We start from the raw sequence: 15,350 nt of genomic DNA, 5'->3' as shown, positions 1-15,350 counted from the left end.
TACTGGCCATAGTAACCAAAATAAATATTTGAATGAAGGTTTAGGCTAACTCCTTAAGACATGGATGCTCTGAAACAATAAGCATGAGTTTAAACAAGCACAAGTTGTCCAAACACCAATACAAAGTTCAATACCAAACCCATTTAATAAAAAAATATCAGAGGATGAAATCAAGGCTGTAGGCAACAAATAGTGGTGAGTTGCCGAAATGTGAGACACCTAAGCTCCAGTGGGTGTAGAAACAAACAAATACAAGTCAATTAAACTATTGGTTAACACAAGCTGTGGTGTTATGAGGTCAAAATCACATGGCTTCTCAAATGTCCTCTCATAGATTAGAGTGGAACAGCATGGTTTGTGCAATAACAATGACTATTTATAGGGTTTATGGTGAAAGGCAAATTATATTCAATAATTGGGGCTGGCTGCATCTCTGTTAAAATGGTAGTTTTTTTCTAATTTCTTCAGGTTGTTGTTTTTAAGCCTTTGCATTACAGGTTATTCAATCATTATCCACAATACAGTGTGTGGTAAGCAATGGTTTTTCAGGTTTTATGTGTTGCCTCAAGGTTTGATGTATTGGCTTCAAATAGGCCCTATGCCTGTTACGGTTATACTGTATGTGTTCCCTGTATAGTGAAATGAAAACATTTTAATGGTTTAACATTTTACCGTTGCAATTCACATCAGATTTAGCTGTGCATTTAATTATGCTTTCTTTGCATAACATATGACAATATAGGATATGTGTTGTTTTTCTCATTTGCCTAAATGCTTCAAAACTATTATAGTCTATTGTTTGTTGACGTTGTTTCATTCTTCATGTAACATCCACACCTATAAATCTATATTTTATAACAGCAATAACATTGTAAATGGTAAAATGACTGAACATGGGAATGCACATTTAGCCTTGAGTGTTTCTTATATTAAATATTATGTGATTTATTATTTAACAGACTTTTCAGTGTCCCACATTTCCGACATGACCATCCTTGCTCCAAATGAGTAAAATGGAGCACCCCTTCTGCTGGCTCGCCTGACCACAGAATGAAATGCAAAAACAATCAAAGAAAATTATTGGTGTAAGCAAGTTTTGTGACGAAGTGACAATGAGTTCAAATGAAATACATTCCATAATATTACCTGGTGGATCTTCTTTCCAAGGTTTTTCGATCCGTGCCACATGTCAATGGTATGGCGAACTCCCCATGACTTATATATGCCCTTGGCTGTATGAACAGTGAACAAAAGACATTTGTAAGTACAGACATCTGCATGACTCCTGCACAAGTCAACACACATATTAAAAATGAATAACAAACTAAAAACCTATATACGTACTAAAGAGTGCAGCTATCTGGCTATGAGCATCAGTACATATTTCGCTCAAATTTCCTATTTACTGGCGAAGTGTGTCAAAAGTCCGGATGAAGGCTTCCTTCTCCATGATGACACTGTTCCGCGCCGTTTCACATTTGTCCACTGTCACCATGGAGATGATATGATGTCTTTAGAGTCATTCTCCATCACACTATATGTGCAGTACTGTGCACAGAATCCAGGGCTGTCCATCCGACCATCTCCTTTTAAAAAAAAACATAAATAATAATTTCAGAAATTGGAACACACTTTTTTTATGATTCACTCTAGTGGATATGATACTGACCACTTCCGGTTGTACAACAACCGGTATTTGTCAGTATCATATCCACAAATCTATGTCAAAATAGAACTTACCCAGGGCCACGACACTGGCTTTGGGCTTTAGCTGGGAAATAACTAATCCTCGCTTTTCTTCCCAGAACTGTTTTATGGTGTCCACACAGTAGGTGTCCTGTATTTTGAAAAATGTGGACCTTCCCACCATCCCCATGTTCATAAATTTGAACAGTAATGCCACTTTCGCATAGTTGTTTCCAGAGAGGAGGATATTGACAGCCAACATGAAGTCCCCTATCAGCATCCCATACTTGAGAGCGGACTGTGAACTCGAACGCCACACAATATGACCAAAGGGAAACGTCTAGAAAAAAAAGAAGAGTGACAGAAAGCAAAATGGGTTTTATTGTGCATATCAAAGCTTAGTGCGGTGCTGCATATATTTTGCACTATACAACACATAATATGGGCAAAAAGTACCACACACTCCAAAGTCATGAAGTACATATATTTTCCAAAAATGGCTGTTCCTGGCTGGTGTCAGCTCAATGTACAAGATTCTTCACAGCCTTGCCCAATTCCCACCAAGGCAGTTTGTAACAGTTTGTGATGCAGCAATTACGATTTGCTGCTTACATTGTTAAAACATTTTAAAAGACAACATAATATCAATACTGTAAAATAAATACTCACCCACTCAATGATGGCAGCTGTGGCCCTGGATTTGACCGTCACCTGAAAGGGTCCATGGGCCTGGCACGCTGCATTGGTAACAGGGTCCTTGGCGGTACACATGGGGATGGGCAGCAGAAGGTACTCAGCCAGCAGCTTCAAGTTTAGATGATAGGCAATAGAAGCTGGCTGGCCAATGACCTCATCTTCTCTCTGGGGCTGGAGCTTTTCTGGCATCTCAGGTGCATCTGTGAGAGTGGGACCGACGTCTGAAGAGTCATGCACAGTGTCCTCCATACTTATGGCTGGAAGTGCATCCAAGCGAATGCTCGTAGAGGGGAGGGCACCACCAGTTCTGTTGGGAAAATATTATGAATCACAAAAAAAGCACTGTGAAATGGATACATAATTTCAGACATGTAGGACACCTGTTATGTAATCACATTCCTTGCACTCACTGAATGTGAACATAAGCTATAGGCCCCTCCCGTGACACAAAAAAAAAAAGAAAATGGATGGATAGATAATTACACACACCACAGTGACTTACCGGACACACAAAGGGAAGATGTAATCAGCATCACTGTCGTCATCACTGTCGACTTCCCTGGTCTCCTCCTCCTCCTCCAAAGATGAGACAGACTCTGTCTCTTCAGCGTGGCACAAGGTGTCATCTGCCCAGTCAATGCTATAGACAGGATCAAATTATTTAGTAATATTATCTTGCACCAATATACAAAGGGGCACATGCTCAAAATATAAAGAGGAAATTCAAAAACAGATAAACTTACATGGAATTCTGAATGTCGTTGAACTCCTCTACATTGATGCGGTCAGCATTCAAATCAAGTGATGTCATACTAAGCACAATGAAATAATAAGAGAATAAGATCACATTACTGCTCATCACAAACTCTGAGACCAGAATATAACCACCAAGAATGCAGGATATAACTCATATGCTACCATAATTAGTAACCTGTATGAGTAACGTTACTGTATGAGTAGCGTTACTGCTACTCATACAGTAACCTGTATGAGTAGCGTTACTGTATGAGTAACGCTACTCATACAGGTTACTGTATGAGTAACACTACTGTATGAGTAACGTTACTGTATGAGTAACGCTACTCATACAGGTTACTGTGTCGAGTACTACTGACTATGATGTGTCGTTATATAGCGGCAATTCTATGGGAATTACCGTCCGTTCTTTCTCTTAGTAAACGTATGGGTCTATAAAGCCCTTTGAGATGACAGACTGTGATTCAAGGATCCAGCTACAGTAGCTACATAAACATAAACATGGACTTGAATTAGCCGCAGCAAGCCTCGGGCTACGGTTAGCAGAAGGCTAACGTACTTTCAACCTGGCTACTCATCGCCTGCTTTCACGGTAAAGCTACCTACAAACAAATCAGTACAAAACATTTAGATATTACAGGAAAACGAAGTTAGTAGCTTACCTGTCTAGGAGAAGAACGGCTAGCTCAGAGTCCAACGTGAGGCCGATGCTGTCCCGGAGATCTCTCCACCGCTGAAACGCTTCGCCGATATTGACACGCGTTTTATTCCGCTTATTGTCGGACTCTCTTTTGGACTGTCTTTTTGAAAGTCTGTCTTTCTTTTTTTGGGTTGTTTTGAGGTGTAGGCAGTTGCTGCCAATGCTGGAATAGCAAGCTTTCCAGTAGGTTGTTCTGCCATTGACCGAGGCTTTCACTATCTGCAGAGACCAGACGTGAACGCGCATCTCCTTTTGTGGAACAGCCAATAGGAACGCTCTCTCTGAAATGACCTGTGATTGGTCAAAGTCTGCCGTCACGGGCAAGATTTTCTAAAGCCTGTAAACAGAGCCATGAGGAGGTGCAGAGGTGTAGTTTTCTCTCAGATCACTTGAATTACAATATGCTGAAAGGTTATTATGGAATTTTTGCCAAATTATGCCAAAATATTGTTGCCTACTGCCACTTTAATAGGAACGCTCTCTCAATGAGATGATCTGTGATTGGTCAAAGTCTCCTGCCAGGGGCTAGAGTTTTTAAAGCCTGAAAACAGAGCCATGAGGAGGAGCAGAAGTCTAGTTATCTCTCAGAACACTTGAATTACAATATGATGAATGGTTATTATGGAATTTTTGCCCAATGATGCCAAAAATATTCTGCCTACTGAAGCTTTAAAACCATTGTGACTGATGTGTGCGTCGGTTTACGGGAGTAGGGTTAGGGTTCCATGGGGTTGAAGCACATTTTTTTCAGTTTGGGCTTTTTTTTTTTTTTTTTCAGATAATACAGGGATTAAATCTGTTTAACATAAGAGATGCGGATATCAGAAGTGGAGAAGCCTCTGTAGCATGAATCTATCACTAGCTGACTGGTAGAACCATTAAATTCAACTCGCTTTCTGATGGACAGCCTCACGTTGCCTCAGGCTGTCTCAGGTTGCCTCAGGCTGCCTCAGGTTGCCTCAGGTAGCCGCAGGTTGCCTCAGGTTGCCTCAGGCTGCCTCAGGTTGCCTCAGGTTCCCTCAGGCTGCCTCAGGTTGCCGCAGGTAGCCGCAGGTTGCCGCAGGTTGCTCAGGTTCCTGCAGGTTGCTCAGGTTGCCTCAGTGGACTAATTAGTGCAGGTGTGATCCCGCAGCTCTCTCTCTCTCTCTCTCTCTCTCTCTCTCTCTCTCTCTCTTCTCCTGCCTTCGCTATTTACATGAGAACAGTATAGAAAAGAAAAAAATGAGCAGAAGCACCAGAGTGTGAAGGCTAATGTCTGCTACTCGATAAGATGAAGGTGCCAGAGGAGGAACTAATGAGTAATATCTTGAAGCGGTTGACGGGAGAGTCAGCCCTCCCTGCTTACAGCAACGTAGAGAAGTTCAGACGAGGAAAAGACGGCTCGTACTGCGTCTCTGAGGACTTCAGTGAAACTGTGAAGAAGAGAGAACTGGTCAACGCCAAGGAGCGACTGAGAGTGAGTGTTCCTCTGAATGACACTGTGTGAATACATGTTTGATATGTTTGACAGGAGGCTGTGACTCCTCTGAGCAGGTCCAGGTCCTCCTGTGAGCAGAGAGGTCCAACTTGGCTACTTTAGCTAACAACACCAGTCATACCAACTAGCTGTAGCACAGCACTGATACATTTCAGCTTTGACAATTAGTTTTACTATCCAGCTAAAGTTTCATTATTGTGGTCTCAACAGGCCACTCAGTTAGATAATGTTAGTTCTGGTGTATTTTCATGCTTGGTTGCAACATTATTGAATACAGAATTTACTCTTGGACATGAGGTAACAAATCCAGGCCTACATCTTGTTTAAAGAGTTCAGTATTATTTGGCAGTAAGCCTGACTCTTTTAAATTTCAAAATTTGTAAATAGTAGTTTGGCATAAAGTGGGAGAAAGCAAACTTTTTAATGAATACAGTTAAACTTGGGAATTAAATTAATGGATATAAAATGGTAATGATGTATATAACAGTTTTCCTCCATTCTCAAACATGTCTTACCTTGATGTCTGGAAGATATTAAGGTAAGATAAGATAAGATATACTTTTATTGTCCCCGTGGGGAAATCTTTCCTGGACGCCGTCCAACTGCAGTTACTAACACTAAATTAAAACAACAACAACAAGAATGTTAAACGTTTCCACACAAGACAGGGAAACAGTTCAACAGAAACAGATGTTTCAACACACAGACAGTCCACATACATAATGGCACATACTATCACACACACCATGGCAGGTATTGCACCCAGGTAGTGCACTACACCGTCTACCGTCTTGCCCATACTGCACAGACAATAACCCAATATTACACAGATGCAACATATTGCACTGTCCCTATTTAACATATTGCACTGTCCTCATGATGGCTTTATGTTACGAGTTGTTGTGAAGTTTAATAGACATCGGCAAGAATGAATGTTTGTAACGGTTCAATCTGCACCGTGGGACTCTATATCTCCTGCCGGAAGGCAAAAGTTGGTACTAATATTAATATTAGGCCTTGTGACAGACGGTAATGATTTGTACTGATAATTTGAAAGAGCTGGTAACATTCAGTTATGTTCATTTGAAAATGCAACTCTCAAAGGTTGACTAAGTCAAGATCTAAAGACGTGTGTTTGCTGGGGTTGCTGTGCTGTACAGAGCCATATTGATTTGCTGTATTGAAAACTGCCCGCCATATATTACGATCAACTTGGGACAAAAAAGGGACACTTCTATGTCTTCTGCATGATGTGCTGGATTTTGCAAAACAGTTATAGCTCATACTATCAGCAATGAAGGATGAAGTGCTTTAAACCTGCAGTAGGTAGAATGTTTTTGGCATCATTGGGCAAAAATGTCCTAATAACCTTTCAGCATATTTTAATTCAAGTGTTCTGAGAGAAAACTAGACTTCGGCATATCCTCATGGCTCTGTTTTCAGGCTTTAGAATATCTATCCGTTACGGGAGACTTTGGCCAATCATAGGTCATTTCATTGAGAGAGAGCGTTCCTATTGGCTGTTCATTCAACGGAGGCAGCTGTCGGTCAAACGGTCAAACTAGGCAGCGCTGATGAAAATATTAATTAACATTCTGTTACTGTAATGCCTATTTCTCACCTCAAGTATTTTCAGAAACATGTAGTGTACTGTTTAGCTGTAAAATGAGAAAGTTTACTCCGGCTGGTGGGCGGTGCGGTGACAGCTGCTCAGAGAAGGCAAGGCTCGAGCTCTGTGAAATCTTGCAGATGCCATTAGGAGCATCGGAAGACACAGAACTTCTTTTCTGTGCAGATCAGGAACTTGAACACCATGTTCTCCCGCTTGAAACGCATGGTGCCACTGATGCGACCAGACCGGAAGCCCAGTAAAGTGGACACACTCAAAGCTGCGACGGAATACATTCGATTGCTCGTCGCAGTTTTGCAGGACACAGACAGTGTAAGTGCTGCATTCATCAGGACTCTATCAAATGACAAGTGTCCCCCGTTGCTTTCCACTGATGGCGCTGCCACTTATTTTGAGATGTTGATTATTATTATTTTCTATTTCTCAGGTTGATGGCAGTGGGACTGATTTCCTAAAGAATGCAATCACTTATGGTCAGACTGACGGCTTTGGCAACGACCTATGGAGGGTGGATGATGTGAGTGTTTGCTTTTTCCACTGTGCAGTTATGACAGTTGGTTTGATACATTTTAGTTGCAACCAACCCACAAAGTGTGTAGGTAGGGATCTCGTCATTGTATGGGTGGCACAGAGGCCACATATAATGCTCTACTCAGTTTTTTAGTGGATGTAGTGGCTTTGGGGTTAGACCCCTAACAATGTACCTGCCTGCATTACCTGTACCTGTGGGAGCAAACACAGAATTAATCTCAGTGAAATAATTTGCTTTAAATTATAAAATTGTGCTGTATCATTAAAAAATCCATATCTACAGATTGGGACCATTTGCACCAATAAACAAGCATAGTGTGTCTATTACTCCCACCCACGTTAGCTTTGAGCGAATAGAAACTCTGATATGATTGTGACACATCACGTCAATCTGTCACAGTATCAGTCACTTCACTCAGGGTGCAACAAACTGTTCCAGCTCCTGCCGCTTAGCTTAGCTTAGCTTATTAGCCAGCTAGATAGCTGGCGAGCATGGAGAAATATCTGAGTCAGTCCACATCGTCAAGTGACGCTAAGCCCAAACTAGCTAAATGGAGAAAATATGACGACGGTTATATCGAGCGACAGCGACGGGAGACCAAAATGTGTCACGTGTCTTCAGGTCACGTGTCTTTTTTTCTTGCCTTAATTCATTGTAACTGTCATGGATTCACTTTTCAAGCCTAAAGCAGGTGAGTATTTGATTGTAGAAGGTTATATTTTGATTTGTTTTTTACTTCCGTGCTTTTTCCTGGCAGTTGCTGAACATGTCAGAGGAGCGCATGGAAGATGGATTCACCATGCCCCCAGAACCGGTAACAGAGGACGCAGATATGACCAGACTGGTGTTGCAACATTGTGTGATGCCTGCATACCAGTTCATCATCCAAGTAGCACCTGATCAGACTTTGGTAACTCATTTCTCTTCCCTAATATTCTGCCTCATTTTATGCTCAGTGTTTGTCAGCTACCCTTCAACTACATCTGTGACGCTGGCCAGGGAGCTTTCGTAGTGCAGCAGTCTGTCAGGCTAACCTCAGTCACGACTCAGAAAGAGGAACTTAATAGACGTGTCAAGGCTATACATTTTCCCTCTAGGTTTTTACACTTAATTTCTGAATTGAATTAGGTTGATCGCACTCCATCATGCAGGGGATGTGATACAGTGTTAGGGGTGTTTTTTTAATTGATTTACAGCCTTAGAAGCAAAAAAATCTGAAGAATACAATATACGTTTTATTTAATCTGTTGATTTAGTTTTCAAAAAGGTAATTTCAATGAACAAGTAGAGTAGGATGAGTGGATGAGTAGGATGCTGCAGGAGGAGAACACAACAACAGCAACATTTGTATACTACATCACAGCATTTGTATACTACATCACAGTCCAATACTATAGCCCTCTAATACTGAAGCTAATGATCAGTGTTTGTTGAGACTGTGGCTGTATTTGAAACCTCATACTATACTAGTAGTACATACTGATTTGGCCGAAATGTAGTGTGCAGTATGCAAACAAAAGCAAAATCTACAGTATGCAAAAAAAAAATACCCGGATGTCGTACTGATTTGGAAAAAATCTCCAGTATGCATCGGACCGCGACAGGCTACGGTTACAACAGCAACCAAAAACGGCTCATTTTTTAAATTTTTCGTAGCTATTTCATCACTAAATTCACTTCTGAAAATTTTTGAGGCGAGAAATCAACTGTGTAGATTTTGAATTTTGGCAGTTTTACGATATTAGATGGCAAATAGAACATTTGTTCCACAGTTGTCGGAGTTAAGAAGCTCCACAAACTGCCGTGACAGCTAGCTAGCGCCTGCCGGGGTCGCTACCTCTCCACCCGTGCAGTCACTCTCGGAGACCGCTATGAGCTGTCTTGAGCTCTCTAGAGACCGGTCTGTAGACGAGGGGCTTTTATTTCCTTATTAACGAATAGTTTGTTTAAATATCACAACACAGATATCCATTATATATTAACAGGAACATGTGTTTATCTGCCTTTTTGGAGTTTAAAAGCTCAACAATCGCCCGCGGGCGTAGCTCGCTGGAGAGCCGGCCACTGACACGCACAGACCGGCTAGAGAGCAGCAGAGTGGCGAGGGAAGAGGCGAGGGAAAGACGGGGCAGAGAGATAACCTGCTGAGACAACATGACCCTTTTTAACATTCCTCTAATATCTGGAGGGAGATCAGTCCACTGTTTTGTTGCTGTAACTGAAAAAGCAGTTTGAGTAACGTACATTTTGTCAAGCAAAGTTTTATTTTTCCCGTCTCCCCTCCTTAATAAGCCTGTTTGTCTCACTTCACTATGAGCTGTTAGAATAAATAGTTTAAACCTGCAGTATCTTATAAAGTAAACAAACATAACATAAACAACTAAATCTAAGGTTGTTTTTCGATAATATTGTAATAGTGGTTTGAGTTTTTTTTTTTTGTCCAGTGCTTTAAGAGCTGGTTTAAAGGCTAAAGCCTGGTCCAGCATACTGCAAAATGCATCGCTTTAACCGTCGCATACTGCATACTACTGAGGAACACAGTACACAGTATAGAGTACATACTGCATACTGTGTTCCTCAGTAGTATGTAGTAGGCGGTTTCGAATACAGCCTGTGTCGAAGAAGTGGTGATTCAGCTCTGGCCAGTTTTAGGCCATAGTCTGATTTACTGTACTGACTGCTGTACTCTATATTGTATAGCGTTTCTGTCCACCACTTCTATGTACTGTAGGGTTGTCCGAATTAGAGTAATGCACAATACAAAAAGGTGAAAATAAACCAACCCTGACCAGCCATGTGGTGCAGTGGTTCGATGCTTTGATTCCACACCTATAAATGGATGTGTGTATTTTGGTACGCAGCGCCTTATTTTACAGACGAGCAATGGATAAAATCAATTCTCACCCTCGCCATCAAACTCCTATGGTGCATCTGTATTTAAACTACTTTCTTCTTTTTTTTTCTAATGGCTGTTTAAGTAAATGTCAAAGGAATTCCTGCAGCTCTGGGAGTTGTGAAACTTGGTTTATATATTTTTTATCACCATTGGATTTTATCTTTGGTATGTTGGCTTTATAGTGTTTTGCAACTGATTGACACATTTCTTTCACTTTTTCCAAATTGTTCAGACCATTCTCTTCACCAACATGCAGCTCAGCACAACAGTTAATCTCACATCCAAAATGCACTAGTGCAACCACAACACCTGATACACATCTCTTGTACCAGAACACTGACAACATTTGTCTCCCAACAGTAACACAACTCATTACAATGACATTAAAAACCGACAGGTAGCATTACAACGCGTACCTTTTATTTATTTATTTATTTATTTATTTATTTATTTATTTATTTATTTATTGATTGATTCAGCATAAACCCAGATTCCACTACAACAAGACACTCGCACTTGTTTATTGCATGGATTTGCTGCCTTACAGTAAATGTCACAGAAATGAATCAGAAATGCTGTAATATGCTTCAGTAGGCTTTATCTTTTTGCCATTGTAGAGAGTAATTCCACGGGAAAAAAATGAAACTATAGCAATTCTAGTGCTGCAACATAAAATGATTCACTACATGCATATATATACTACATATAGTACAGCTACATAGATGGAAATACAACAGTGCTAGTAAATCCTGTCTTCTGTATTTGGACTCATCCACATCACACCTTGTGTACTCTCACAGGGTAATATACCTGGGAAATAATCTGTCTGATCCATCCCTGGCAATCCTCTGCAGTTATTGTCCATGCACCCAAGAAGGACATCTGAGCATGTGGCTATCCACCTTCATGAGGAAAATAATTCCTCCATGGGGTTGAGGAATGGAGAGTAACCCCGGGTTCACAATCACATTTCAAAATTCATCCACTATATTTATGAGAAACAGCCTAGTCTCACTGCTGTCGTGACTGTGGGTTTTAAATTACCTACTTATTCCACATATTTGTCAGTTGTGTCTAAACAGAGCGAGAGAGGAGGAGACACATACATACACACACACAGAGAGAGAGATCTATAGTAAACAGCAGAGGAGCAGAATCGCTTGTTGACCGACGCAGAGAAATGAGCTTCTGGTATGAACAGCCAGGCTTTGGCTCACGCCACGGTTAACATAGCACGGCTTATGTGAACCCACCGTGAGGTGGAAGGAAATGTGACTCCATCCTGGGATGGGCTGTAAACCACTCTGTGACTGGAAGAGATGGTGAAACGCCACATTCTCCCATACAATTACAAAATGTACCCTTCCCTCACTTGGCACAAGTCTTTCATAGAGATCATCAAGGAATAAAAATAGGCCTCAATTAGGAGTTTATGCATTTTGATTTGTTTATTTCTTTGTAGATGTAGCAGAATGTAGCAAGTTGCAGTCTAATTTATGGTAAGTTTGTTTTGAATGTAAATCCAACAGTTATTACAATAGTATGTAAACATGGGGCAAAATCCAGTGTAAAAACACCGAGGTTTGGTGGTGGTTGAGTTTGAGTGAGAAAGCAGTTCATGGATTGTGAAAGATGTGGTCATTGAATGTCTTTGGTTTTCAAAGCAATGAAAAGTCAGTCCACATTGACTTCTGTTGTGCTGACTGTGTGGAGAGTTTTGAAAAAAGTGTTTGTATTATTATTGTATTGAGAAATATGTGTTACGAATTGTAAAAAAAAAAAAACTGTAAATGGTTTCCCCCAGGCTTTTTATGACAGTTGACTTGAGAATGAAAATCAATTATTTAATATGTATGTTTTGCTTATTTAGAGCTCACTTAAACCTGCAGCAGGCCGAATATTTTTGGCATCATTGAGCAAAAATTCCATAACAACCTTTCAGCATTTTGTAATTCAAGTGTTCTGAGAGAAAACTAGACTTCTGCACCTCCTCATGGCTCTGTCTTCAGGCTTTAAAAAATATAGCCAGTGACGGGAGACTTTGGCCAATCACACGTCATTTCAGAGAGACAGCCTTCCTATTGGCTGTTCACTCAACGCGAGGCAGCTGTCAATCACACGTGACTTCCGATCAAACGGTTAAACTAGGCCGCTCTGATCCAATATGAATCAATATTCTGTTACTGTAATGCCTATTTCTCGCCTCAAATGTTTTCAGAAACATTTTGTAGTGTACTGTTGAGCTGTAAAATGAGAACGTTTTTGACCCGGCTGGTGGGCGGTGCTTGGTATTTCCTCAGCTGTTCTCAACATGGCGGCCGGGTCACAAACGTTCTCATTTTTACAGCTAAACAGTGCACTACAACATGTTTCTGAGAACATTTTAGGAGAGAAACAGGCATTACAGCAACAGAATATTGATTCATATTTGATCAACGCCGCCCAGTTTGATCGGAATTCACGAGTGATTGACAGCTGCTCGGAGACAGCAAGACTCCAGGTCGTCTCTGATTGGTTGTTTTCCTCCGGTCTGTGAAATCTTGCAGATGCCATTAGGAGCACCGGAGGACACAGAGCCACATTATTTTTTTCAGATTACCTGTCTCATGCACTACTGTCAGGATATAGTGACCGTTTTATAAAAATAACTATTTTTTAATCATATTTGCCCCAATTCTGCTTTAACTAAATAATTCACTTAATATACTATGCAAATGCAAAATCTCTATCAGTTGTAGACAAATAGTGTAACCTTTTTGAACATAATACAGGCAGTCTTCACACAGCAATAAATACAGACCCCTTCAAACAATAGGCAATCAGGCACGTTTAATTCCTGAAACGATCTGACAGGAACGTGCTACAATTACAGCTGGCCATCCACACAAAGCATTTGATTGATTTCAGTGTAGCCCGGTTATCCGAGTCATTCACAACGTCCTCACAAGTGCCTCGTCCTCTGATTGAGATCAAGGTGAAGAGGTTTAGATCGACATAAGAGCACTTTTTTGTATTGTTCCATTGTCCTTATGATGTGCTGTACAGGTCATAACTGGTTACTGTGGCTGTCACAATAGCTGCTCAGGTAGTGCGTCTTGATGCTGTTTCTTCTATGAAGAAATTATATGAACACTGTAAGAACTCAGATGTCATCACCTTCTTCTTCTTCATTCAACAGATGTCTCAACCCTAGAGCAAGATGGCTTGGACCAATATTGGAAACATGCCAGGTTGGGTATGTTTAATACATGGATATCTAATCACTTATTAGAAATACATTTTCAGTTAAAATCCAGATTGCTGAAATCACACCAAAAGTTAGTAGGATTTTCTGAAGTCTTAACACTGCAGGATGTAGATGATCATGTTAGAACACTAAATAGCAGGCAGATTATATCAGGGGTTATAATAATATGATTATAATTATTGTTTATAATTATAATGAATTGTGGCAATAGTAATGGTAATAGTACCAAACCCCAATATGAACATGGGTCCAATAGTATACAAATGCTGCCCCCATGTGGTCTGAAAGATGATTGTCATTTTTTGGTAACTCTGTTGACAATTGTCACAAAACAAGCACAGCTCACAGAAAAACAAGACTTTTCAACCGCATTTCTATCAACAAGTCTCTGAGTGTAGTAATTGTGCTAAAAGAACTATGCTATTTTAGATAATGTAATTCTTGTTTTATTTTTAGGGGCCTGTGGAAGAAAGGATTATTCAAGAAGAAAATTCAGTTTTATTTTTCTTATTTAATTTAACTTTTGAAATTTACATATTGTTTGAGTAAATATGAATGTGTTTTTATTTTCATTTTACAAACCGTATCCTTGGCAGCCCTTAAATAAAATGTACAACAGCTTCTATTTTTTAATATTTCTGTCTGAAAGGGTTTGTTGTTGTTTTTTAAGTTGAATAGATGCCTTCTCATTTCACTTCAACACTTCATGGTACCAAGACTATTTCTCAATGAATATTGCAGCTTTCATGAATTGTCCTTTGAAGGAAGACATTTGTACCGAGAGGATAAACATTTTTGTTACGTTTCTGGCTCTCCTAATGTTAATTTGTCCATATAATTGAATGCTGTGTTTGTCAAGTTGTCTCATGTTAAAAAGCTTTAATTTCAGGTCTACTACCATGTACTAATCTTATTTCAAACTGGAAATATGAAAATGCATGATAAATGTTGTAATAACCCATCGTAACATGGTGTTTTTATTAAATCCATTATGTCATTTAGGACATATTTCCAGATTAGAATTAGTTGTTTTTTTTAGAAGAAGAAGTAATAATGATTTTTAATGAAAAAGAAGTAGCACACAATACCACAGTAAAATGCTCCATCTCAGATAAAAGGCCTGATTTTAAATGTTATCTAAAGTATCAAAATTACAAGTAGCCTAGTACTCATTATGCAGAATCCTGTAGGCTATATGTTATATAATAGAGTGCTACAGGAATAGGTCTTCAAACCCAGAAATGAGTTAGCATTTTATATCTGTGGTTAACACAATCTGAAGAGATTTTAACATTTTGTTCTACAATTCATCAATAAATACCCACTCATGAATTTTGAAGCCCTTATTTGTCTTGAAAAAGGCAGTTTCTAACAAGCGGCTAAATGAGACTACTAAACGTCATCACGCCGACTCGTCCGCCTTTACAGCCTCGTTGTGTATACTCGCACTCATGCGACGGTGGTTTAGATAGTTTATAGCCTAACGTTAGCTTTGTACTTCTGGCGATTGCATTCACTCTTCGAAAATCATAAAAGTGGTGTTCATTTGTGGAGATTAACTTGCTGAACAAAACGTTTGAGTACCATAAATGTTTGTTTGCCACAGAGTTTATTTTCTGCAATAATCCAAAACCCAATGGAAATATCCCATTGGCTTTTTGTCGAGGGAACCAGGGCGGTGCTAACTTCCTGGGTGACCTCAAGGCCTATAAAGAGGCTGGGTCAACGCG

At 40.0% G+C, this 15,350-nt stretch overlaps 2 protein-coding genes across 4 annotated transcripts; one reads left to right on the top strand and one right to left on the bottom strand.

Annotated features, from left to right (window-relative positions):
* Window positions 1–1,488: 1,488 nt before the first annotated feature.
* On the bottom strand, window positions 1,489–4,243 carry LOC141770130 (uncharacterized). The gene is made up of 6 exons (XM_074639791.1): window positions 3,801–4,243; window positions 3,126–3,194; window positions 2,885–3,022; window positions 2,356–2,689; window positions 1,741–2,026; window positions 1,489–1,586 (listed from the first exon to the last, which is right to left on the bottom strand). The coding sequence occupies exons 1-6, from the start codon at window positions 4,082–4,084 to the stop codon at window positions 1,489–1,491; spliced, it is 1,209 nt and encodes a 402-aa protein (XP_074495892.1). The 5' UTR covers window positions 4,085–4,243.
* A 747-nt stretch (window positions 4,244–4,990) lies between these two features.
* Window positions 4,991–14,579, top strand: figla (folliculogenesis specific bHLH transcription factor). 3 transcript variants are annotated; one of them, XM_074637231.1, is made up of 6 exons: window positions 4,994–5,294; window positions 7,111–7,257; window positions 7,373–7,462; window positions 8,235–8,387; window positions 13,552–13,603; window positions 14,077–14,579. In XM_074637231.1, exons 1-5 carry the CDS (start codon window positions 5,109–5,111, stop codon window positions 13,564–13,566), a joined length of 591 nt encoding a protein of 196 aa, XP_074493332.1. In that variant the 5' UTR covers window positions 4,994–5,108; the 3' UTR covers window positions 13,567–13,603; window positions 14,077–14,579. The 3 variants fall into 3 exon arrangements, with proteins under 3 accessions (XP_074493333.1, XP_074493332.1, XP_074493331.1); XM_074637230.1 differs by having other exon boundaries at window positions 13,552–13,608; XM_074637232.1 differs by lacking the exons at window positions 13,552–13,603; window positions 14,077–14,579 and adding an exon at window positions 11,836–11,856 and having other exon boundaries at window positions 4,991–5,294.
* Window positions 14,580–15,350: the final 771 nt, after the last annotated feature.

The sequence above is a fragment of the Sebastes fasciatus genome, chromosome 6, assembly GCF_043250625.1.
Source record: "Sebastes fasciatus isolate fSebFas1 chromosome 6, fSebFas1.pri, whole genome shotgun sequence".
Classification (NCBI taxonomy): Eukaryota; Metazoa; Chordata; class Actinopteri; order Perciformes; family Sebastidae; genus Sebastes; species Sebastes fasciatus.
The sequence above is the reverse complement of the archived record's forward strand: the minus strand, read 5'-3'. Positions and strand labels throughout refer to the sequence as shown.

Excerpts from the sequence above, each read along its gene's own strand:
- LOC141770130 (XM_074639791.1), bottom strand. The coding sequence starts at position 4,084 with ATGCGCGTTCACGTCTGGTCTCTGCAGATAGTGAAAGCCTCGGTCAAT. Across the intron at positions 3,023-3,125 it reads AACGACATTCAGAATTCCAT|CATTGACTGGGCAGATGACA; the intron begins GTAAGTTTATCT and ends TCCTGTCTATAG. Across the intron at positions 2,027-2,355 it reads CAGCTGCCATCATTGAGTGG|ACGTTTCCCTTTGGTCATAT; the intron begins GTGAGTATTTAT and ends TTTTTTTTCTAG.
- figla (XM_074637231.1), top strand. The coding sequence starts at position 5,109 with ATGAAGGTGCCAGAGGAGGAACTAATGAGTAATATCTTGAAGCGGTTG. Across the intron at positions 7,258-7,372 it reads TTTTGCAGGACACAGACAGT|GTTGATGGCAGTGGGACTGA; the intron begins GTAAGTGCTGCA and ends TCTATTTCTCAG. Across the intron at positions 7,463-8,234 it reads ACCTATGGAGGGTGGATGAT|TTGCTGAACATGTCAGAGGA; the intron begins GTGAGTGTTTGC and ends TTTTCCTGGCAG.